The sequence below is a fragment of the Scyliorhinus canicula genome, chromosome 10 (assembly GCF_902713615.1).
Source record: "Scyliorhinus canicula chromosome 10, sScyCan1.1, whole genome shotgun sequence".
NCBI classification, from domain to species: Eukaryota; Metazoa; Chordata; class Chondrichthyes; order Carcharhiniformes; family Scyliorhinidae; genus Scyliorhinus; species Scyliorhinus canicula.
Window position 1 is genome coordinate 139,115,614 of NC_052155.1, and position 26,384 is coordinate 139,141,997.

The window sequence follows — 26,384 nt, forward strand, 5'->3', positions numbered from 1 at the left end:
AGCTCAAATTTCATCACAGCAGCTGGTTCAATTTAAATGTAATTAATAAATCTGGAATTAAAGCTAGTCTCAGTAATTCTGACCAAGGCAACTACATGGGGCTGGTTTAGCTCACCAGGCTAAATCGCTGGCTTTTAAAGCAGACCAAGCAGGCCAGCAGCACGGTTTGATTCCCGTACTAGCCTCCCCGGACAGGCGCTGGAATGTGGCGACTAGGGGCTTTTCACAGTAACTTCATTGAAGCCTACTCGTGACAATAAGTGATTTTCATTTCATTTCATTTTCACCAACAGTTGTTATAAAAACCTGCCACATTCTACATGGTTACTGACTATCTGCAGTCGAACTCTAACCTTCTGTGCGAACCCAAACCCTTCAACTGTCCCTCTGAACCACTCCTGTTCAGTGTAATGCTCCTCTTTATAACGTGCCTCGAAAGGTTTTGCTGCATCAAAGTGCCCCCTAAGTAACTATTGTTATTATTATGATGACGGGGAGTACAGATTAACAGGTTAAATGATGGACTTGTCCCTAGTGCTGACCTTTAAATCCACACGCCTATTCTGGGAAAGTATATTATTATTTTTAAAAGTACTTAGCAAGTAAATCTTTTGTTTGTTTCCAAACAAATGGACATAAGTCACGTAATTTGAACAATCTTAAAATTGTGCATTCCTCACCCATTCAAAATGCCAAGGTTTGCCACGTACTTTTAAAAAATACCGAGTGCTCAGAGTATCCTGAAGTAAGTCACTCAATTGCACTCTTGTCCCTGGCACCAGGGAGGCAACAATCACAGAAAGGCCTCTCATGAAAAGAATAGTAGAACATCAAAAGATTGACATACCGACAAGACAAGTGGCAATGGATGAAGTATTAATACGAAAGCAAAGTACTGCAGATGCTGGAAATCAGAAATACAAACAAAATGCTGGAACTGCTCAGGTCAGGTCAAATATATGGAGAGAGAATAGTTAACAATCGGGTCATTGACATTTTGTCAGAACATGAGCGTTTCTTTCTCCACTGATGTGGCTTGACTTCCTGAGCATTTCCAGGATTCCCTGTTTTTATTTCAGATTTCTAGCATCTGCAGTGCTTTGCTTGCGTATATCTATGGACTTCAGACAAAATAGGAGGCATTGTGGCGGGAAGGCGGAAAAGTTACTACAAAAATAAGGAGTACACTATTTTTAAGCTTGCCTACTTTCTTTGCAATGTGCATATTTAAAAATCAAACTTACACAGGCAAGAGAATCTCAATACAAATAAGGTTTTAACATGACACCACATGCAGTACACCATAAAATTTAAATACAAATAGACTGCATGACTAAACACTTTTTCTGCCTGGCAGTATTTCTAAAATTTAAATACAAATAGCCTACATGAACAACCACTTTTTATGCCAGGCAAAAATTTACTTCAAGGAGCAGCAGGAAGCAGGATACACCAGTTGTAAAAAGTAGCAAGTACAGCTAGGAGTCAATCTACAGATTTTGTAGTCAGCTGCAAAGTAGGATGGAGCAGTTATTATGCTCCTAGCTGGCCACGTACTTTGTAAACTTGCTGAGCATTTCCAGGATTCCCTGTTTTTATTTCAGATGTCCAGCATCTGCAGTGTTTTGCTTGCGTATATCTATGGACTTCAGACAAAATAGGAAGCATTGTGGTGAGAAGACGGAAATGTTACTACAAGAATATGGCGTACACTATTTTCAAGCTTGTCTACTTTCTTCGCAGTGTGCATATTTAAAAATCAAGCTTACACCGGCAAGAGAATCTCAATACAAATAAAGTTTTAACATGACACCACATGCAGAGAATAGCAAGCTGGACCTCTAAGATAGTAATCTCTGTATTGCTCCAATACCATGTTCTAGTGAGTACAAAAATAAAGAGTTGGAGCAGTTTAATGCATCTTTGGAGATAAATGGGGCAGGGGTGGGGATGACTACAGATTCCTGAGGTATTGGGATTGCTTCTTGAGGGATGACATCCCCACAGCTGAGGTGGCTTGCACTTCATCAGGCTGGGACCAATGTCTTTGTGGATAGTTTGCTCGTGCTAATGAGGAGAATTTAAACTAATTTGGCAGAAGGACAGGAAAGGAAAGACCAGGTACACCAAGGACTGGAAGAAGCAGATAGTACTAGAGTAAGTACAAAATAGTAAGGTATTAGGCGGGTTCAAACATTAGGACCAAATTCAGATTTACAGTACATGTATGTAAATGCATGTGAGAAATAAGGTTGATAAGCTGCAGATACATAGGGGACTGATGTTTAGGGGATAATGGAGACCTAGCTCAAACTCAACAGGACTGGGTATTAAATATTCCTGGATACAAGATGTTCAGGAAAGATTGGATGGAAAGAAAGGAGGAGGAAGAGTGACAATCAAGTGTATATAACAATGTTGGAGAAAGCAGGTATCCCCGTATGGTTAAGGACAAAATCTGTTTGGTTAGATTTGAGGGAGAAAGAGGTGCTATTTCAGCACCGTGTTTTGTAGGCTACCAATTAATCGGAATGATAGAGAGGAGCAAACTGGCAGGGAAATTAGAGAGGCAAGAACCATAGAGCAGTGATGATAAGGATACTATCTCAGTTTATATTAGGATAAATGATAGTACAGAAGAATAATTTCTAAAGTGCACTTCCAACGAGAAATTACTTGGGAATGAGATGTGTTTAGTGAATGGCACGTCAATCAAAACATTTAGGATACAGTGATCTTAGTATTGCAAGATTTGGGTTGGCTATGGAGAGGGATGAGGAAAAATCTGGAAAAAAAATACTTAATTGGAGGAAGGCAAATTTAACCTGTCCTGGGGTAAATTGGCATGAAAAATTAGCAGGCAGAACTGATGGAACAATAGGCTGCCTTTAAAGAGGAGATGCCTTTGGTGCAATAGAGTTGCATTCCCATGAAAAGAAAGGTAGACCAAACAAAGCCAGAGCTCTCTAGATGAAGAAAGGGATCGAGTAAGTTGAAGCAGAAAAGTAAGTTGAAGCAGAAAAGTATGACAGATACCAGGTTAATGATACAAACGGGCTAAATATAGCAAGTTCAGAGGGGAAGTAAAATAGGAAAGAAGATAAGTTAGCAACCCCCCCCCCAATATATTGGGATCCAACTTGCAAGCTCGGAGACTGACTTCAGATTGTCTTTCTGTCTAAGTTTGGGATGTCGAGTTGTGCAGGGTTCCATGCTTAGCTGCCCGCTGAATGCTGCCATTAGTATGTGGGACTCCTCCATGCTAACCACATGACTGAGGGGTTGAGATTCATAAAGCGCATTTAAAAAAAAATCTTTTTATTGGTATTTTCAAGAATAATAAATAATTATGTACATTGCTGATTTCTACTGGGCTATCTGCCCGTCAGTTGCTCCAACAGAGAATCTTCTCTTTTTCCCCCAATTTGCCTAAATAGATCATAGATCTATTGCCTGAAAGAATTGTCGAGGTGTCGCAGCATTTAAATGAGCACTTGAAACGCCATAACGTACAAGGATGCAGACCAAGTGCAGGAAAATGTGATTCGAATAGTTTCCATGCCAACTATCAAACGCCAATGGGGCTCTTTATGCTGTAAAACTCTTGACTCCATGCTGATTCATAATCAATGCAGATTTATGTTGGTGGTAATTCCATGGATGCCAGTGGATCTATGATCCATTGTGATCCTTGATTCTTGCTTGGGCATAGATGGTGAGTATTGAAAGGCGGCTGCTCCATCATTGAGACTCATCATAAATGCACTCACCCAAGATCTATTTCCCTTCATCCATTTCTGGCACATGTCAGGACATGGAGAGGCATGGCCATGGGCTGCTGGGTTGGACACTGGTTGGGCTGGCATGGGTGGTAGGAGGGGGGGGGGGGGGGGGGGGGAAAGGAGGGTTGTGATGGGGGAACGGGCCGTGTGGCTGGGGTGACCCCCATGAGACTAGGGTGGTATGCAGGCATGCACTGCCATTACTGTGGACTGCAAGGCAGCCATCATGCTCGGTACCCCACTGACCACCTAATCACCCACCTTGGCCCCTGGCTCTGCAGAGTGACACTAGCCATATAGGTACCTCCACCCCTGTATCTGACCTGCCATACCCCTCACCACCCAACAGGCTGCCACTCACTGGCGGCGCATCAGGTGCCCACCCATGGCAATGCCCACTACAGCCCCGATGGGGGTGCCAGACAGTGGCCAGGGTGCATACCCTTCGCAAGGGCAGTGCCAGCAGGGATGGCCTCCAGGGCCAGAGTCCCCACAATACGGGCACTAATGGGGCCAGGAGTGCGGGGATGGGGGAGTTAACATGAGGGGATAGGGTCCGCAATGCCAACAGGGGCCACCATATAGGCCGTTGGGCAAGGGGGTACGCACAATGCTAATGTGTGTGCCTTTCACCCCCTGCAGACAATGGATATTGGAATTCAACCAGCAATGGTGATTTTCCTCCTAGTCGCTGCAGCCCTGGGGAATGCATGTGGCTGTATGAGCTGGAGCTGCTCGAGGAGGATGAAGCTGCAGCAGCGGTGTGTGCCCCAGAGGAATAGGAGGCAGCTGCCCAGGATGGAAAGCCGTGTGCCCAACAGGCCGAGCAGGAGGTGCAAAGGAGGTGCCACATGAGGTGTGTGTACCGGCAGCGCCTGTCATCCGAGGACCTGCTGGATCAGGCATGCCATTAAAGACTCTGGCTGAGCAGGGGGACATATCTGGCTGATCTTGGCATACCTGGCACCATGGGAGAATGGAGGGAGGACAACAAGATGACTTGTTGCCCTGACCCTATTCACCATGGGCTTCTTCCAGGCGTCATGAGGGGACCTGTCCAGTAACTCTAGAGCTCGATGCACAGGTACGTCTGCGCATTCATGGAGGCCCTGTATGTCCAGTCAACACAATACATCCACATCAACGTGGACCGAGCACTCCAGGTAGCAGGGTTCGCCGCCATCGACGGGATGCCCAAGTCCAGGGGGTGATCAACACGATGCATGTAGCCTTACGAGCGCATGCTGGTGACAGGCCACTGTACACAAACTGAAATGGGTTCCACTTGATGAACATGCAGCTACATGACAATGAGTTGCACATCATGCAAGTCTGCACCCGATACCTGGACAGTGTGCACTTCATCCTGGCACACTCGATGATTCCTGAAGTTCGAGAGGGCTCCTCTCCTCCTCCCCCCCCCCCCCCCCCCCCCCGCCCGCCCTGGATGAGGGGTTGGATCATGGGATGGGTGATGAGGGTTATCCATTGCGGTCATGGCTGTTGACGCCTATCCTGAGGCCACAGGCCGACTAGGGGAGCCGCTACAACGACGCCCATGCAGCGACCAGGTGTCTGGACTGCTCTGGAAGGGCCCTCCCGTATGATTCCGAGAGGGTCGCCCACATTGTGGCAACCTGCTGCGTCCTCCACAACATCACGCACCAGAGGGTCGATGTGCTAGAGGAGAAGGATGAAGGCCAGGCCTCGTCAGATGAGGAATTTGGGCAGGACATTGGGCCCAGGCAGGTACTGGAGGCCGCAAGACGTGTGCGCCAGGGCCTCTGATCGCCTCTAGGTTCACTGACTAGGGGGATCTAGCCAGGGACATGGACATCCTCCTGTCTGTGCCACGTTGGCCAGTGTCTGGGCAATGCCGCCGATTATCTCGGCCGTGGCCTGCTGTGATAGGTCACACTCTGGAGTGCCGCTGCGATTTCCAGGTGGCTCTGGCACATGGTCGTCTGTGAGGCAGCAATCCTGTCCTGGGACGAAAGGGAAAATGCTGGAAAATCTCAGCAAGTCTGGCAGCATCTGTAGAGAGAGAAAAGAGTTAACGTTTCGAGTCCGATGACTCTTTGTCAAAGCTAGCAAACAGAGAGTGGGAAATATTTATACTGTGGAGTGAGAATGAAAGAGGAGTGAGAAACCCAGGGAAACCGGGTGTTAATGGCCACAGAAACCAAGGGGAAAGGGTGCTAATGGCAGTCCCCAGAGAGGACAAAATATGTGAAAGGTCAAACAGCAGGGAAACTAACATCAGAAATATATATTTTAATCCTGTCCTGGGCCTCGGCTGATGCCTGCACAGAATGCCCCAGGCATTGGTCACGCTGACCCATAGCTAAAACCTCACCTCCACTGCGGATATCACAGTGTGGTGTTGGCCTGGGCAGCACGCATGGTCGGCACCACCTTCTGCTCCTGCATATGGTTGGACTCCTCCAGCTGCATCTGCAGGTACTGGATGATCGCTGACAACCCCTCATGTAGTCTCTGGCTCGATGATTGCATCTCCACGACAGATGGGATTGTCTGTTCCGGGAGCCTGAAACCCGGCTTGACGGCAGCTAGCCCCTGGGTTCGGCCTGCCCTCCGACTGTCCGCCCCTCAGGTGTTCCTACCTCCACCTGCTGCTGTGTGATGCGCACCAGAGTGTCCCAGGAGCCTCTTCACTGAAGTGCCCAACTGAGGTGAGTGTCTCTGGGATAGTGGGTGTTGGAGATGGCTTTGATGGGAAATCTGTGTCATCCGCGGACTTGAGCTCTGGGGTGCATTGGTCTCTCATCGAGTGTTGCCGTCCGTACTGCCCTCCTCATTGCTGGTCGGCACATGGCGGGGGTCAGGCTGGTGATGGGGCAGGGCGCACTAGATGGACCTGCCCCATCAGCAGGAGGTCCAGCAAGATGCAAGACGAGATGCATGATTAGATTGCGGACCGGGGGGGGGGGAAGGGAGGGAGGGAAGAGTGGGGGTAATAATAATCTTGGTGTCACAAGTAGGCTTACATTAACACTGCATGAAGTTACTGTGAAAAGCCCCTAGTTAGCCCACACTACAGCGCTTGTTCAGGTACACCGAGGAAGATTTCAGATTGTTTGATTTGCATACCAGCACGTCTTTTGGGACTTGTGGGAGGAAACAGGACCGTCCCGAGGAAACCCACGCAGACACGGGAAGAACGTGCAGACTCCGCACAGAAAGTGACCCACGCTGGGAATCAAACCCGTGTCCCTGGCGCTGTGAAGTAATGGTGCTAACCACTGTGCTGTGGTTGGGGGGGGGGGGGGGTGGGTTGACACATATGGCATGGGGAAACGCAACTCAGTGAAGTCTCACTTCCTCGCCTGCAGCCGGCACCCACCCTGGTGACCATCCTTTCATCTGGCCATGTCCAAGGCCCTCTGCTCAGGCATGGTGAGGGGCTGCAGGTCCGGCGGTCACCTTCTAGTCTCCTGTTCCCAGTGGTTATGGGTGTCCTTCTACGTGGGGGGTGGGGGGGTGGCGATGATGGGGTTAGTGCTAGAGGGACAGTGGTACCTACTCACCCTGGACCCCCGAGGGAGGTTTTGCAGTTTCTTCCTCCACTGCAGGCTGGTCTGGGTGATGTTACTGACTGCCTCTGCCACCTGCACCCAGGCATGGCAAACGGCGGCAACTGGCAGCCACTTTCTGGGCCGAGGTACAAGGTAGTCCACCTCTCCTCTCCTCCTCCACTGCGTCCAGGAGGGTGTCCAGCTCGGCGTCCGTGAAATAGGTGCAGCTGTCCTCGCTGCCATCTTGTTGGTTGGGACGGTGTATGTGGGGCGTGAAATATATATATATATGCTGCAGTTTGTTGGCCTCCTGACTGTTAATCGTGAATCCAGCACAGTTTCTCATTGGAATAAATTGTGCTAGCCCCTTAACAGTTGCTGAATCGGTCCAGGTACGGTGATAGTTTAGCTGTTGTAGAAGTCCATGAATCCTGCCCCAGCGTCAACAATTAATCTCCAGAACGGAGAATCCAGCCGTTATCTTTTATTGTGTTAATCTATGAATTGTTCATCTCCCCAGCACAAAGTCTTATTATATTCGATTCTTAGTGAGACTAAGACACTTGAGTGGGAAAATTGTCATCTGATTGAATGCCATATGATCAAATGTCGAGCCAGAATTGACAATCCTAATTCTAGACTGTTTAACGTTTGCAAATATTCTGTTTCGATCTCCCAAGTCTCTTCCCTTAAATTTAAACGTCTTTCATCAAAACACCCATTCATTCTGATGAAAGTAGCTCCAACTTTTCAAGTCTCTCGTTATATTACTATTTCTTCACACCAGATAGAATCATTGGTATAATGTAAAGCCTGAAAATGTACATAATCCAATTGTCATCTTAGTTTTACATCTTGCATCTTGATATTTTTAGGCAATGCTACATTATTGGCTCACTATGCATAAGAGTACTCCAATAAACTAAGCGATAGAAGTAGTTTAGCAGCTTGATGCAATGTAAATTAAATGCTCTCAGTTAATATTGAATATTACATTGTTTTCTCACAACTATCCATGATTGAATAAAATATCAAACAGTTATAATCTGAGCCACTCAGTTTGTCAGTGGTGCTGTAACTGCTGATGGCCAGATCCAAAAATGGCAGGTTTCATGGTGTTGCAATGAGAGGATTATAAAATCCATTAATCCTGAAACTGCTGGGAATGTTGGCATAACCCGGACGTAATTTATTAATTAAATAGCTAACAGTAATAAAGAAATATAATTCATGTGGCTAGAGATTTCGAAATCACACTCATTGGGAAGTCTACAGGTCACTTAATAGGACAAGGAGGGTGGTGAAAAACTGCACAAACATTAACAAAATTAATAGTAAACGTTTAAAATGGGGGATTTCAACCTACGCTGAAATTAATTGGCCAGGAAAGATCATAAAAGGGATAGGGAATGAGGTTCCAACAGGAGACAGGACTCCTGATTCCGTATGTAAGAAGCCTGAGAAAGATGAACATAAGAACTAGGAGCAGGAGTAGGCCACCTGGCCCCTCGAGCCTGCTCCGCCATTCAATGAGATCATGGCTGATCTTTTGTGGACTCGGTTCCACTTTTTGGCCCAAACACCATAACCCTTAATCCCTTTATTCTTCAAATAACTATCTATTTTTATCTTAAAAACGTTTAATGAAGGAGCCTCAACTGCATCACTGGCCAAGGAAATCCATAGATTCACAACCCTTTGGGTGAAGACGTTCCTCCTAAGCTCAGTCCGAAATCTGCTTCCCCTTATTTTGAGACTGTGCCCCCTAGTTCCCCTTTCACCCACCAGTGGAAACAACCTGCCTGCATCTATTCTATCTATTCCCTTCATAATTTTATACGTTTCTATAAGATTCTCCCCCCCCCCCCCCCCCCCCCCCCCCCCCCCGCGCATCCTTCCAAATTCCAACGAGTACAGTCCCAGTCTACTCGACCTCTCCTCGTAATCCAACCACTTTAGTTCTGGGATTAACCTAGTGAATCTCCTCTACACACCCTCCAGGGCCAGTACGTCCTTTCTCGGGTAAGGAGACCAAAACGGAACACCATACTCCAGGTGTGGCCTCACTAACGCCTTATACAATTGCAGCATAACCTCCATAGTCTTAAACTCCATCCCTCTAGCAATGAAGGAGAAAACTCAATTTGACGCCTTAATCACCTGTAAACCAACTTTTTGCGACTCATGCACTATCACATCCAGGTCTCTCTGCACAACAGCATGTTTTAATAATTTATCATTTAAATAATAATCCTTTTTGTAGTTATTCCTACCAAAATGGATAACCTCACATTGGTAAACATTGTATTCCATCTGCCAGACTCTAGCCCATTCGCTTAACCTATCCAAATCCCTCTGCAGATTTCTGGTATCCTCTGCACCTTTTAATTTACCGCTCATCTTAGTGTCGTCAGCTAACTTGGACACATTGCACTTGGTCCCCAACTCCAAATCATCTATGTAAATTGTGAACAATTGTGAGCCCAACACTGATAACTGAGGGTCACCATTAGCTACTGATTGCCAACCAGAGAAACACCCATTAATCCCCACTGTTTGCTTTCTATTAATTAACCAATCCTCTATCCATACTACTACTTTACCCTTAATGCCATGCATCTTAATCTTGTGCCGCAACCTTTTGTGTGGCACCTTGTCAAAACCTTTTTGGAAATCCAGATATACCACATCCATTGGTTCCCCGTTATCTACTGCACTGGTAATGTCTTCAAAAGATTCCACTAAATTAGTTAGACACGACCTGCCCTTTAGAACCATGCTGCGCCTGCCCAATGGGACCATTTCCATCCAGATGCCTCGCTATTTCTTCCTTGATGATAGGTTCCAGCATCTTCCCTACTATCGAAGATAAGCTATGCAATGGTACTGTGCCTGGAAATGGGGACTGGATTGGAACAGGTAAGAGAAGTAAAAGTAAAGGAACATCCAGGTAATTATGACCATAATAATAATAAAGTTTATTTTCACAAGTAGGCTTTCATTAACACTGCAATGAAGTTACTGTGAAAATCCCCTAGTCGCTACATTCCGCTGCCTGTTCGGGTACACAGAGGGAGAATTCAGAATGTCCAATTCACCTAACAGCACGTCCTTCGGGACCTGTGGGAGGAAACCGGAGCACCTGGAGGAAACCCACGCAGACACGGGGAGAACGTGCAGACTCCACACAGTCAGTGACCCAAGCCGGGAATTAAACCCGGGTCCCCGGCACGGTGAAGTAAAAGTGCTAACCACTCTGCTACCGTGCCGCCCGTAATATGCACTTCAAAATTGTAGTTGAGAAAGACTTAACGTGCGGTGAAAACCAGGACACTCAATTGGAGAAAAGGTGATTTTTGAAGGGCTGGGAGTGGAATTCGACAAAAATAAAATCGTGTACAATACTGACTTATGTAGAACAGAAATAGGAAACCTTTTAAATGGTGATAAACAGAGTCCAGGGAAAAAAAGTATTAAAAGAAATGAGCAAACTAAGCACCAATGAAACAATGAATGAATAAAGCACATGGCAGCAGGGTAACGGAAAAGCACCATGAGGGGGAATACAGCAAGATTAGAAGAAATGACAACTGAGGCAAGGATGAACTCCAAAATTGTTACCAAGGAACATTGAAAAATAAATATTTGACAGGTACATAATGGAAAAAGAGATGGGCAGGTTGTAAATAGGGTCACTAAGGAATGGCCAGGAATAAATTGCAGACAGCAATGGTGAATAGGGAGAAATATTAATTGAATTGCTTCAATAGTTACAGGGAGAGGGATCAGGTGGACATGACATCAGAGGATGAAATTAGAAATGATGTAACTGTGGTTCGAATGTTTTTTTTAAAAACGAATTAAACTCCGGATAGAACCTTGGTCGGGACAGATTGTATTTGCATGTTTTAAAATAACCTAGGGAAGGAATAGCAAGGGTACTATTCTGCGTATCCAATAATTTAATAGAAAACGATGCAGTAGCAGAGACTGGCAGATAGCTAACATACCTTTATTTAAGAGGGAACATGTTGAGGATCTGAGCCAGCCTAATATTTACGGCTAGGAAACAAAATGGTGGAATCCTGATTAAATCTGAAAATAGAAAAATATGTGTTGGCCAAATATATAACAGTCAGCATGGATTTGAAAAGGGAATGTCTTGTTTGATCAATCTTGTTGAATTCTTTGGAGTTATGAGAGTGGATAAGGGTGGATACTTAGAGTCGCCAATATGATGGCTTGGGTCACTCTGTGCGGAGTCTGCACATCCTCCCCGTGTCTGCGTGGGTTTCCTCCGGGTGCTCCGGTTTCCTCCCACAGTCCAAAGATGTGCAGGTTAGGTGGATTGGCCACGATAAATTACCCTTAGTGTCTGTTAGTGTTGGGTGGGGTAACTGGGTTATGGGGATAGGGTGGAGGTGTTAACCTTGGGTAGGGTGCTCTTTCCAGGAGCCGGTGCAGACTCGATGGGCCGAATGGCCTCCTGCACTAAATTCTATGATCTATGATGATACTGAGGCTCTTTTTTATGATATGATGTTATGTCCCAACAGTGTTTCTGTTTCTCTTACTGAACCACAAGGCTTTCCTGTATATCGGTCAAATGACCACACAACCAGTTAGTCAGTTCAAAATTGGTTAATTTACACACGAGGGTTAATTCAACATGCAAGCACAATATACTACAAGTTAAACTCCACCTATCAACTACAATAACCTATACTTAACTTCAGGCGACCGGCACTATGCAAGTGGATAAGGCCTTTATCTTAATCTCACGTGGTTGGTTTGAATAAGTGGCTCTGTCACGGCTGGGCTCATCCATCAGGTGTGGGCTTGGATAGGATGCTCTTTCCAAGAGCCGGTGCGGACCCAATGGGCTGAATGGCCTCCTGCACTGTAAATTCTATGATCTATGATCTAAAAATTATTTATAAATACAAAACTTTGAAAAAAGTTAATTTTTAACTTGACGTTTTACTTTTAATCAGCTGAACAATTACTTAAAACTGCCTCAACTTTTATAAATTTCTTGCAATAAAATCTATTTTCTCACTTAAACACAACGGTCTCATCTATTTGTAAGAGGGGAGGAAGGTAGGGAAGAGGGTTTTGACAATTGTTAATTGATGAGCTCTATGTCTGAAAGCAGCAGCTGCTGAAGGGCAGTGTCCTGGCACACATCTCCTCTCACATCATTTTGGGATGTCCTTTTGGCAGTACACTGTTAGGGTGGGTGATTGATTCACTGCAATGTCTGTCAGACAGATAGTTCATATTACCTTACATGAGGCTTGCATATATATACTAAGGCATTTAACTTTGTTAATGCATTTGAATTAATCCACTGAGACATGTAAAGATGAACATTACATCAGGGAGACCTGTAAACAACTCAGCTTAAAATACATTGCAAAATCCAAATGTACTTTTGCTCTGAATAGCTGGGAGGACAGGCTTGCTAACGTTAGTGTCCTTGAAGGAGTCGATAGCACTAGTATCAAGATCATGATCAACTCCGCTGGGCCCCCCATGTGCTTAGGGTGTCAGAGTCCCGACTGCCAAAGCAAATCTTCTTCACCCAGCTCAAGGAAGGATCCTGAACAAGAGGAAGCTCTTCAAAGACACCTTGTAGGCTTACATCAAGAAATGGAACATGGATGTCAATGCCTGGGAGACATTTGTTCAGAGGAGACCTACTTGGAGCAACCTTCTGATTGAATTAGAATTAGAATTAGAACAGTACAGCACAGAACAGGCCCTTCGGCCCTCGATGTTGTGCCGAGCAATGATCACCCTATTCAAGCCCACGTATACCTATCCCAGTAACCCAACAATCCCCATTAACCTTATTTTTTTTCGGACACTAAGGGCAATTTAGCCTGGCCAATCCACCTAACCCGCACATCTTTGGACTGTGGGAGGAAACCGGAGCACCCGGAGGAAACCCACGTGCACACGGGGAGGATGTGCAGACTCCACACAGACAGTGACCCAGCCAGGAATCGAACCTGGGACCCTGGAGCTGTGAAGCATTTATGCTAACCACCATGCTACCGTGCTGCCCCCCATGCTACCGTGCTGCCCCTTGAAGGGACACAATTCTTCGAGAACACCCGACGGCAATAGGAGACCCGGGAAAGGTGCCCGAGAAAGGAGTACCTGTGACTTAGGATTCAAGGACCGATCCCACCTTTTGGAAACTCCTCGTAAGTGAGTGATTGAAGATGCAGGTCGAGGATCAGGCTCATTAGCCACAAGGACCCACAGAACTGAGTATCTTAGGTGGACAATCAAACTGTTACCAAATGATCACTGCATTCTATCCGTTGCACTTCCTTTAGTGGAAGGGGTGCGTGTAAAAGTGTACATAAGGAACATCATACTTTATAAATATTATTTGCTTTATGTTAAACTGTTATACTGTTAAAATTGGAAAATGGCAATAAAAATATTTTTTAAAAAAGCAACTCCCCAAACATCCGGGTAAGTAGCCCTAACTTGCGCTGCAGCTGGATTTTTCATTCAGCAGATAAAAATAAACCGGCTGGGAATTTGAATACTGTGTGCTTTTAGCACGCATGCCTGAGCACCCACATTTCTGCGTTGTCACACCGTGCATGTGAGCGCACCAACGACTTAGTCGTAAGTCCTGCAGGAAGTTACAGGCCATTATTGAACTTGCGGAACAAACGTGATTTGCAGATGAATTTCAACACTGCTAAGTGTTGAACATAATTTAGAAAATAATCTAAAAGGACAACAGGAACAAAGTGAGCTGCCTGTAGTACAAATGCACAAATCACAAATGTAGCAATGTAGTTAAGTTCAGTTTTTTTTTTAGAAGCCAACTAGGCACAAAGTCGAGAGATAATTCTAAGCCTGAATGGAACCTCAGTTAGACCACACTTATTGTGTACCATCCTGGTCGCTATATTATTTTTTTAAAAAGAGGTTCTGGAGTGGGTGCAACAAGCTTTGGATGAATTGAGGAACAGGAGATTGTCAAGAAAGAATGAATAGTCTGGGTCTCCTTTCTGTTGAAAAGTGAACACTGAAGCCTAATAGAGGTCTTTAAAAATTCTGAAAGGTTTTGATATGAGTAGATATTTCCACTTGTAGGGAAGAACAAAACTGGAGGCTATCAATGTAAGATGGTCAGCAAGAAACCAAATGGGGAATTCATCAAAAACTTCTTTATCCAGGGAGTGGTGAGAATGTGGAACTTGCAACCATAGGGAATGGCTGAGGCAGATATTAGATGCATTTAAGCGGAGACTAGATAAGTTGGGGGCCAGTTTAGCTCAATTGGCTAGGCAGCTGAGTAAGAGAATTTCAAAGACACTTGAGCCTCCAAGAAAGACACTCCTCATCTCCACTTTATAAATGGGAGATTTCATAGAATTTACAGTGCAGAAGGAGGCCATTCGGCCCATCGAGTCTGCACTGGCTCTTGGAAAGAGCACCCTACCCAAGGTCAACCCCACCCAACACTAAGGGCAAATTTGGACACTAAGGGCAATTTATCATGGCCAATCCACCTAACCTGCATATCTTTGGACTATGGGAGGAAACCGGAGCACCCGGAGGAAACCCACGCCCACACTGGGAGGATGTGCAGACTCCGCACAGACAGTGACCCAAGCCAGAATCGAACCTGGGACCCTGGAGCTGTGAAGCGATTGTGCTATCCACAATGCTACCGTGCTGCCCAAAGGAAGATCCCTTCCTTTTAAACTGTACCCCTAATTCTAGTCTCTCCCAGAAAGGGACGCACCCTTTCGGCATTCACCTTGTCCAGTTCCCTCAAAATATAATGTTTCAGTGAGTTCACCTTGATCCTCTAAATTCCAATGGCTACAGGCCCACCTTGTTCAATTTTTAATTGTAAGATAACCACCACCGCCATGCCCAATCCCAGGTCTCTTGTTGAGTGAACCTTCTGAACTGCTTCTAATGTATTTATACTAAGGCGACCAAAACTGTACACGGTACTCCAGACCTAGTCTCACCAACACACTGTAGAGCTATAGTAAAACATATAATGGTGCTCTGAAAATATAACAAGGTGCAAATTGTTAATTTGACAATTTGTTTGAACAACAAATAGGTTGAGGGCTTGCTAATTGAAGGCTTAATCATCCCAAATAGTTTCTTTGTCTTCTGTTTTGGTGTGTACTTTAGGATGGTTATTCTCTGCCCTCCACTGCCAACCCCCTCCCACAGGATGCCTCCCAAAAACTGGAAAATTTGGATGATTTAGGGTAGATTTTTCATGTGCACCTACTGATCACAAATAAAGCACAAATAAACATTTGAAATTTTGATTTGATATCAAGACTGCTCAAATTTAAGTTAAATTTTCCTTTTATGCACATTAGCTAAAAATACTGCAAGGGTTAAGTATTTAGCTTTAAAATAAAAGTTATAAAGAGAGCGCAAACAGCCGTCTGCCAGGAATTACTATTTCCCACGACCCTGCGAGCGATTAGCATATTGTTTAATCAACGTCTGTTTCCAAACCCCACCAGATTCGAGTTTTTTTTAAAGTGCACAGTCATAATTTTGTCATGAATTGTAATATCCAATAGTATATTTAGAAGATGATCAAATGTTTAATTGATTTGTTGAGGCCTCATGGATGCAGTTGCTAAGCCAAGACTTTATTAATAATAATCTTTATTGTCACATGTCGGCTTACATTGCAATGAGGTTACTGTGGAAAAAATACAAATAAAATTTTAAAATGCATGGACAAAATAATATTCCCACTTCGTGAACGAATGTACCAATCTGAGTGAAAATTCTCTATTTTACATTGAATGATGTGTGTGAATTTTTGAGGGTCCTTTAAAATTAACAGTTGGACTAATCATTTGACATTAATTTGAAAGAATGCTTGACACCAAATTAATCTTGCTCAGTCTTACTCAAAAACCATACTTAATGGAACACTTATTAACGTTTGCATCAGATTAGCCTGCCAGTTAACCTTTGGAAAGTGTACACAAACATGACCTTCCAAAGTTTCACATATTTAACATTGCTGGGAGTTTGCATTTCCATATTCAGTTTTTTTTTCACCAAAATAATCTAGTAATGCAAAGGCTGCTGGAGGTCCTGACCCATTTACTTCTCTGACAGCCACCTCATGAATGCCAGATGTGCTGAATGTCAATATCTGCAGCTTTCTCCAAAAGACAACTATATTGCATATTAAGTTCTAAAAATGCTCACCTCTTCCCCTACCTCCACTGGTATAAGACTCATTCCCCAACCCTAAACTTAATGACCTTGATCTGGGGCCTCTACAGATTAAAACATGTCAAATGCCTACAAATGACTGTCCTCCATTAGCACGCCTGTCACACTCATTATCTTTGTTCTTAATCTACACTTCCTTTTGTTATGACACCCTTGGCTAGTGCACGATCAATTCCAGCCCCACAGGTCCCCGAGTCCCAATACAACTGATTGAACCAATAATCCATTTAGAATTCCTGTAATCTTTGGCCCTTGGCTGTCCAATGATTTAGTCACCAGGTTTGTAAGTTGAAACACAATGACTGTTCATATATTACCAAAATAAAGATTAAATATGCCATAGTTACAACAGAATAATGGCAAGTTAACCTATTACCCTTCTCCTTTATTGTCCCAACCTCTACCCACACAAGACAGACAGATAGAGGGGTGGAAAGGGGTAGAAATAATCAGGATCAAGGTAAAAAGAAGGGGCAGCACGGAGCAGTGGTTAGCACAGTTGCTTCACAGCTCCAGGGTCCCAGATTTGATTCCCGGCTTGGGTCACTGTCTGTGCGGTGTCTGCACATCCTCCCTGTGTGTGCATGGGTTTCCTCCGGGTGCTCCGGTTTCCTCCCGCAGTCACAAGATGTGCAGGTTAGGTGGATTGGACATGCTAAATTGCCCTTCGTGGCCAAAAAAGGTGGGGTGGGGTTACGGGGATAGGGTGGTGGTATGGGTTTGGGTAGGGTACTTTTTCCAAAGGCCGGTGTGGACTTGATGGGCCCAATGGCATCCTTCTGCACTGTAAATTCTATGAAAAATAGATGATCCTTTTCGATATCCATGAAGGCCCTGTCTTTTCAACCCTGCCCCTTACCGGAGGTGCGGTGACCCTTGGGTTAAATCACCACCAGTAAGCTCTCTCTCTCAAAAGGGGAAAGCATCCTATGGTCCTCGGGCACAATGGCAACTTTCACACTCAAAGGATGTACTCCCCACACAGTAGCACAGAGGTTAGGCACTGTTTTTTTTTCACAAGAGATTGAGGTTATTGAGCAAGTCATCATAGGGAGGGACAAGATACTGGAGGTGTTGGCAGGCTTCAAAGTGGAGAAATCTCCAGGTCTGGATGAATTGTGTCCCACATTACTGTGGGAGGCGAGGGAAGAAATTGCAGGGGCACTGATCCAAATTTTTAATTCTTCTCTGGCCACGGAAGAGGTGCCAGTGGATTGGAAAACCGGGAATGTGGTCTCACTATTTAAGAGGCTGTGGGGGTAAGCCAGTATCACGTCAATAATGAGGAAACTAATGGAGAAAGTACTGATGGAGAAAATAGATCTTCACTTGGAGAGGCAAGGTTTGATCTGAAATAGTCAGCTTGGCTTTCAGAGGGAGGTTAACAAATTTGATTTGAGTTTTTTTGAGCACGTGACTGAGTAGATGAGGGGACTGCAGTTGATGTCGTTTACATGGATTTCAGCAAACCATTTGACAAGGTTCCACATGGGAGACGTATAAAGAAGGCAAATGCACATGGGATAAAGGGGAACCTGATAAGGTAGATGAGTAGATGAACTGTATGAAACACAGATGACAGATAGCTGCTTTAGTGACTGAAAGTCAGTGCTTCGTGGTGAGCCACAGGAATCTGTGCTGGGTCCCTTATTAATTGTGATTTATAGAAACGACTTGGATAACTATGTTGGGGGGGGGGGGGGGTGTAGGATCAGTTAGTTTGTGGATGACACAAAGATAGGCCGGGTGGTTAACAGTGAGTCTGAGTCCTTTGTTGCAGGAAGATATAGACGGGATGGTCAAATGGGCAGACAAGTGGCAGATGGAATTTAATCCGGAAAAGTGAGTATACACTTTGGAAGGAGCAATCTGACGAGGAAATATTCAATGAATGGCACCACACTGGGAAGTCCTGAGGAACAAAGATACCTTGGTGTGTTTGTAAATAGATCCCTGAAGGCACAAGAGCAGGTTAATAGGCTGGTGAAGAAGGCCAATGGTACACTTGCCTTTATCAATCATGGCATAGATTACAAAAGCAAGGAAGTCATGTTGGAGTTATATAGAACATTGGTGAGGCCACAGCTGGAGTACTGTGTGCAGTTCTGGTTGCCACATTATAGGAAGGATGTGACTGGAGTGGGTGCAGAGGCATTTCACCAGAATGTTTCCTGGGGTGGAACATTTCAGTTCAGAAAGGTTGGATAGGCTTGGGTTGTTCTTGCTGGAGCAGAGAAGACTGTGAGGCAACCTTATCAAGGTGTACAAAATTATGAGGGGCGTGGATAGGGAACACCTGTTCCCCTTAGTTGAAGGGTCTGTTATGAGGGGACACGGGTTCAAGGTGAGGGGCGGAGCCTCGGGGGATTTGAGGCAAAACTGTTTAACCCAGAGGTTGGTGACAGTCTGTAACGCACTGCCTGGGAGGGTGGTAGACGTGGGTTGCCTCACATCCTTTAAAAAGTACCTGGATGAGCACTTGGTACGTCTGAACATTCAAGGCTATGAGCCCAGTGCTGGCAAATGGGATTAGGATTGGCAGACTAAGTGCTTTTCATGCAGTGGTGCAGACTCGATGGGCCGAAGGGCCTTTTATGCATTGTATTTTTCTGTGATACTATCTCCGTCTGTAAAATCTTTGTCCCCTCTTCACTGCCTGCTTCTCACCTATTTTAGTATCATCCACAAATTTTGCTCTATTACACTTTGTCCTTGCTTGCAGATCATTTATATAAATTGTAAACCATTGAGGTCCGAGGATTGACCCCTGTGGCATCCCGCTCATTAGTTTGCCAGCCAGAGGACGACCCGTTTATCCCGGCCCCCTGCTTTCTGTCAATCAGCCAATCCCAAATCAATCTAGTACTCTACCCCCAGTCCCCTGCGATCTCACCTTCTGGATCAGTCTTTTATGCGACACATTATATGCCTTCTGGAAATCTCGATTTACCACATCCACCTTGCCAGTTACATCCTCAAAGAACTCGAGCAGAATTATGCATGGACAATAAATGTCTTCAATTCAGATAGCTCTAAATTGTCAGGTTTTTTGGAACTTTGTTTTGTTTCCTAGGATAATATACATGACCTTTTTTCATGTTTTCTCTTGACAGGAATTAGAAATAGGAATATGAAGAATTTTGGCTGATCATAATATTGGGTTTATTGTGTCAAGTATAAAGATGCCTTCAAAAATCATCGACTGGAATATTGTGCCGTTATGTTATAGCTTGTGGAGTCATCAAACCTCTCCCCTGATTTGCTAAGATGGTACTTGTTAGGAATCTCTTGTCTTCAAATCTGTTTCCATGGCTAAATATCAGGGATGTCAGGCTTGCGATCTGTGGTCCTTGCCACAAACTCTGTTGCATTTGGCATTGACTCAACTACCCCTCCCTGGCCAATACCTTGGGCTGAACTGAGAGTTTGCAACCTTAGTGTCCTTATTAACCTTGTATCTCTCCAAAATCAAAAACTGCCAGTTTCTAACTCCATAAAATGCCCTGTCGGTTTGCACCTGAACTGTCACTGGAACTCTGCCTGCCTTCAGACTTCCAAGCTCACTCAACCAAGCCGCTGCTTCTTAGAACATAGAACATTGAACAGCACAGAACAGGCCCTTCGGCCCTTGATGTTGTGCCGAGCAATGATCACCCTACTCAAACCCACGTATCCACCCTATACCCGTAACCCAACAACCCCCCCCCCCCCCCTTAACCTTACTTTTTAGGACACTACGGGCAATTTAGCATGGCCAATCCACCTAACCCGCACATCTTTGGACTGTGGGAGGAAACCGGAGCACCCGGAGGAAACCCACGCACACACGGGGAGGATGTGCAGACTCCGCACAGACAGTGACCCAGCCGGGAATCGAACCTGGGACCCTGGAGCTGTGAAGCATTATGCTAACCACCATGCTACCGTGCTGCCCTTGCTACCATGCTGCCCTAATCAAGTCCTATCTATCCTTTGCTGCCTAGAAATACCAGCCTATCCAAGACTCTACTCGTGTCTTGCCCAACTACCAGTTACACCCTTGTTGCCTTGCATTGGTATGTGGGGGTGTTTCTGTTCTTGGTGTGTGTGGGTGTATGTGTCCACAGTCTGTGATCACAGCTGCACTTACCTGAAACAGGCCCAAGCAGAATAGAATCCTTGCAAGCTGGGAAAGAAAATCGGAGAATGGCTAGGTTACTTTGCTTATTTAAAGCACCTTGTTTTAGAACAGCCGAGGAAGTCCTCCTCTTGACTGGTAAATTATACCTAGTTTACAAAAGCATAGTGAGAAAAAAAGTAGTATCTCCATTCGTCAAATATGTTTTGCAAAGGTAGAGGAGCTATAGCCATGGGGTATCATGGATTATTCTCACTAGTTAACTGGGTACTTAGTTGCATTTGAAATGAAAATGAAAATCGCTTATTGTCACAAACCTTCAAATGCAGTTAGTGTGAAAAGCCCCTAGTCGCCACATTCCGGCGCCTGTTCGGGGAAGCTGGTATGGGAATTGAACCGTGCTGCTGGCCTGCCTAGGTTTGCTTTAAAAACCAGCTCTTGAGCCCTGTGCTAAACCAGCACAGTTTTCGTCACAATTGGACGACATTAGGCTTTAAGTCTCTGATCGTTTTTAATTGTTTCAACTCTTGTGCCAGTCCTGCTGCACAAAGTTTTAAATGACAGCTCACCCTCATTATTTCTACCAGCAGTTAATTTATACTTTTCTCATGTGTCTGTTTCTACGCAGGAGCCTAACTCTAGGTTAAATACATTTTTGGAACAGTCATTTCATCTTGAAAATTATGGAAGATTTTCCACTCTTTCTCCCATGTTTCCTGCAAGCAAGGACTTCTTGCTGAGTGTGGCTTATTTTTGGGTTTGTTATTATAGTTGCTCTCTCGATACATAGAAGATAGGAGCAGGAGGAGGCCTTCCAGCCCTTCGAGCCTGCTCTGCCATTCATCACGATCACGGCTGAGCATCCAACTCAGTAGCCTAATCCTGCTTTCGCCCCATAGCCTTTGATCCCATTCTCCCCAAGTGCTATATCCAGCCACCTCTTGAATATATTCAATATATACTACATACTTATTTAATTGGTTGTCGGCTCAGTAAGTAACTAGATATGTTATCAATGAGTCTGAGCCAATCTCTCCTGGCCCACCAATTTATGGTTCCGTTTCATGCTGGACGTTTCTCTCAAAGTATATATTCATACGATTGATTGTAGAATTATCATATGTTTGCAGAACCTTTTAATCAATTACTATTAATAAGGTAATATTGGCAGGCATGTTTTTCAATAATGCTGGCAAGCTTTCAAAGTAGTGCACTGATTTCTTTTAAAGTTGAGTACTGGTCGTAATGGTCCCTTTTTTTAATTGCAGGATTTCGTCTATCATTTTGTTGCCTTTGTATTCTACTTTGGCGCATCAGTTCTTGAAGCTGCAACAACAGCTGCAGCTGTAGAACGCGAGGCCATCAATGCAACTACAGCTATTTTTGTAACGGTTCTAGATTTAAGGCAATACAGTATAAATGTTGCTGCTACGGTAAGTTTTTTTTTGTTTAACACAATATCGGTTTTTTGAGAATTCATCTACTTATAAACTAACTTTAAAATTATGTATAATATCCAAATCCTGTGTTTCTCATGGATAGTGTTTAGAGTACATTTGTAATATTTGTCAACTGTAGAGGTTCTTCTACATGGAGGTCCTACGTTTGAGGTGATTGAACTATGCAAATGTAGCTTTTGGAAATTCCTGAGATTGGTTTACTGATAGAACAGCAGGACCCAGTGTGAAAACTGTCTCTGAGCTGTTTTATATCTGAGATTGAGATATTGCTGAAAAAGAGAGCATGCTGTTGATGCTTTACATATTGCACTCATTAGGACAATGCAAGAATACCAATTCTCAGAACATTTTATACCGAATGACTGGTGGATTACATCAAACACCATGTCCCTTCTGTTTCAAACAGGCAAAATATTGATCATACTCAACCAGCCTGTGCTTACAGAGCTCAGAACATCGTGTCCAACAAGTATTTTACTAAACAATCCCAATTGGTGAATGCGCCAAGGAGCAGTTTACTGCCAAGCTTTTGTTTAAATTAAAACCAGACAAGTCAACTGCAAGATGAAAACTTCAACACCATGTCTCTTTCAGCAGTACTCAAATTCTGTTCTACCAAGTCACTATTTGCGACAGATGTTGAAATGAGCTTTAACACACAACTGACAGAAATATTTATTTGTCAGAATGATGACGATATTTGAAAGTTTGCAAACGTAACACCACTGTTTAAAAAAAGGAGGTAGGCACAAAGCAGGTAATTATAGGCCAGTGAGCTTAACTTTGTTAGTAGGGAAGATGCTGGAATCCATCATCAAGGAAGGAATAGCGAGGCATCTGGATGGAAATTGTCCCATTGGGCAGACGCAGCATGGGTTCATAAAGGGCAGGTCGTGCCTAACTAATTTAGTGGAATTTTTTGAGGACATTACCAGTGCGGTAGGTAACGGGGAGACAATGGATGTGGTCGATCTGGATTTCCAGAAAGCCTTTGACAAGGTGACACACAAAAGGTTGCTGCATAAGATAAAGATGCATGGCATTAAGGGTAAAGTAGTAGCATGGATAGAGGATTGGTTAATTAATAGAAAGCAAAGAGTGGGGATTAATGGGTGTTTCTCTGGTTGGCAATCAGTAGCTAGTGGTGTCCCTCAGGGATCCGTGTTGGGCCCACAATTGTTCACAATTTACATAGGTGATTTGGAGTTGGGGACCAAGGGCAATGTGTCCAAGTTTGCAGATGACACTAAGATGAGTGGTAAAGCAAAGTGCAGAGGATACCGGACGTCTGCAGAGGGATTTGGATAGGTTAAGCGTCTGGGCTAGGGTCTGGCAGATGGAATACAATGTTTACAAATGTGAGGTTCGCCATTTTGGTAGGAATAGCAGCAAAAGAGGTTATTATTTAAATGACAAAATATTAAAACATGCCGCTGTGCAGAGAGACCTGGGTGTCCTAGTGCATGAGTCACAGAAAGTTGGTTTACAGGTGCAACAGGTAATTAAGAAGGCAAATAGGATTTTGTCCTTCATTGCTAGAGAGATGGAGTTTAACACTAGGGAGGTTATGTTGCAATTGTATAAGGTGTTAGTGAGGCCACACCTAGTGTTCAGTTTTGGTCTCCTTACCTGAGAAAGGACGTACTGGTACTGGAGGGTGTGCAGAGGAGATTCACTAGATTAATCCCAGAGCTGAAGGGGTTGGATTACGAGGAGAGTTTGAGTAGACTGGGACTGTACTCGTTGGAATTTAGAAGGATGAGGGGGGATCTTATAGAAACATATAAAATTATGAAGGGAATAGATAGGATAGATGCGGGCAGGTTGTTTCCACTGGCGGGTGAAAGCAGAACTAGGGGACATAGCCTCAAAATAAGGGGAAGTAGATTTAGGACTGAGTTTAGGAGGAACGTCTTCACCCAAAGGGTTGTGAATCTATGGAATTCCTTGCCCAGTGAAGCAGTTGAGGCTCCTTCATTAAATGTTTTTAAGATAAAGATAGTTATTTGAAGAATAAAGGGATTAAGGGTTATGGTGTTCGGACCGGAAAGTGGAGCTGAGTCCACAAAAGATCAGCCATGATCTCATTGAAAGGCGGAGCAGGCTCGAGGGGCCATATGGCCTAGTCCTGCTCCTAATTCTTATGTTCTTATGTTCTAATTAAATAATCCCTTGATTTGAAGATTAATTCTTTTTCAGATCTTTTTTATCAAAATAATTGGGTTAATGTCTAATTTTTAAGTAGAATAACTTTATACATCTGCTCATACACTCGTTGGTAAAACTCAATCCTAGATGCTGTACCCTTCTGTAATTTACTTGCATACAAAAATTTCAAATGTTCAAGTAAGTATCAGATACTTGAAAAGAATATCTAGGACATCTGAACAAAGTCCCACTGAGTTGTTCTCCAATGCCACTTAAGTTGTTAATGTACAAACAAAACATTATTGTCTTTGGTATGAATGTAAAATTTGTATTTTGGGGACAAAGTCTAGGAATGCAAGTTCAATTTCTGTAAAAATATATTTCCCCTCTATATTAAGCAAGGAGATTAAACAGGTAGAACATGACTGGTGATATCAATGTATATAGTTGTCTATCAGTGCACATAGATACTGGTATGACCTCCGACCAGCAGGTGGCACTGGAGATCTATCACGTGACTCGAGACAGCAGCCAGTTGGTAGTAAGTCGTACATGAAGATAGTTGCACTTAGAGTAGCTCCAAGAGAATTCGCTAAATTCATTTAGTAGCCATAATTTGTACTATAGTTTGTTATCTTTCAACGTGTTTATTAATCAATCATCTTCCTAGTTAAACAACTATATGTTCTGTGTACTCATTACGACGGTTAGATCACTGAACACAACAATGCCCTCTGAAGAAACAAAAATCAGTTGCAAATTCGGTATGATAAATGTTTGCTAAACTACTTAGCAAACATGTTAAAAATGTGGTTCTTTGTCAGTATCTGCTTCGACTCAGTACTGTCAGTCAGTGTGCATTTTTTTTTCCATAAGCTGACTCTTGGCCCTGCATTTGGTAGGGCAGATTGTAGAATCTGCATGTGCAACAAAAATGGCAAGTGATCATCATATCTTAAGCATGTATAGTGTTAGAGCAGCACGATAGCACAGTGGTTACCACAGTTGCTTCACAGCTCCAGGGTCCCAGGTTCGATTCCCGGCTTGGGTCACTGTGGAGTTTGCACTTGCTCCTCATGTTTGCGTGGGTTTCCTCCGGATGCTCTGGTTTCCTCCCACAGTCCAAATAAGTGCAGGTTAGGTGGATCGACCATGATAAATTGCCCTTCGTGTCCAAAACGGTTGGGTTGGATTACTGGGTTACGGAGATAAAGTGGGGGTGTGGGCCTAATTGGGGTGCCCTTTCCAAGGGCTGGTACAGACACGATGGGCCGAATGGTCTCCTTCTGCACTGTAAATTCTATGATATTATGATTCTATGAATTGGGGAAAACTAAGATTTTTAAAACTGAGTTGATGAGAAGCAGATGTCTGGAGAAATTAAGATGTGAATTCATCTATAGGGTTCAGAGAAAACAATGGGGCCAGCGTGGTTAGTAACAGTTCTTTTAACCTCCAAGGTGTGACAAATTAATATAAGGTATGATATCACATGGCCTAGTTTGTAAACTGCTCTATTCAGCAGTAGGTAAAATGTACACCATACTGAGTATAATAGTCAACTGGTACAATTAGCTAATCTCCAATTCATACACTTCAAACAAACTTGTCCACCAGCCAACTTTGATATAAAAGCCCTTTGACCGGGAGAACTGTTCAGAGCTTGCAGCTCGTCAGACTTGGCTTTGTTGATTCTTTAAAACATCTCCATTCAAAGAAGTTTGTCACTATCAGGTGACATCTGGCACCTTGGAACGACCAGACCTGGTTAACAAATGAGTCATTGTTTGGGACCTGCACAAAGCAAGTACCCATTTCAACATTTTGATCACTCTATCTCCCATTGGTGTCTAACCCAGTATGGAACTATCGGGGGGGAAAATAAGATATTGTGAAGCAAAATTTATTTATATGAACATAGAATTAGGAGAAAGCGTAGGCCAGATGGCACCTTGAGGTGTTTCGCTATTTGATAAATCATGACTAATTCAAATGTGGCCCAAGGGCGGTAGAGTGGTGCAGTGGTTGTCTGCACGGGTCTCACCCCCACAACCCAAAAGATGTGCAGGGTAGG

The 26,384-nt window shown here is 44.1% G+C and overlaps 1 protein-coding gene across 2 annotated transcripts in view; it reads left to right on the forward strand.

Moving 5' to 3' along the window:
* Positions 1-26,384, forward strand: part of mal2 (mal, T cell differentiation protein 2) — an 80,626-nt gene that overhangs the window by 20,137 nt on the left and 34,105 nt on the right. For both annotated transcript variants that reach the window (XM_038809787.1, XM_038809786.1), the window contains exon 3: positions 21,971-22,135. In XM_038809787.1, coding sequence (XP_038665715.1) covers positions 21,971-22,135 — 165 coding nt within the window. The remainder of the gene's footprint in view (positions 1-21,970; positions 22,136-26,384) is intronic.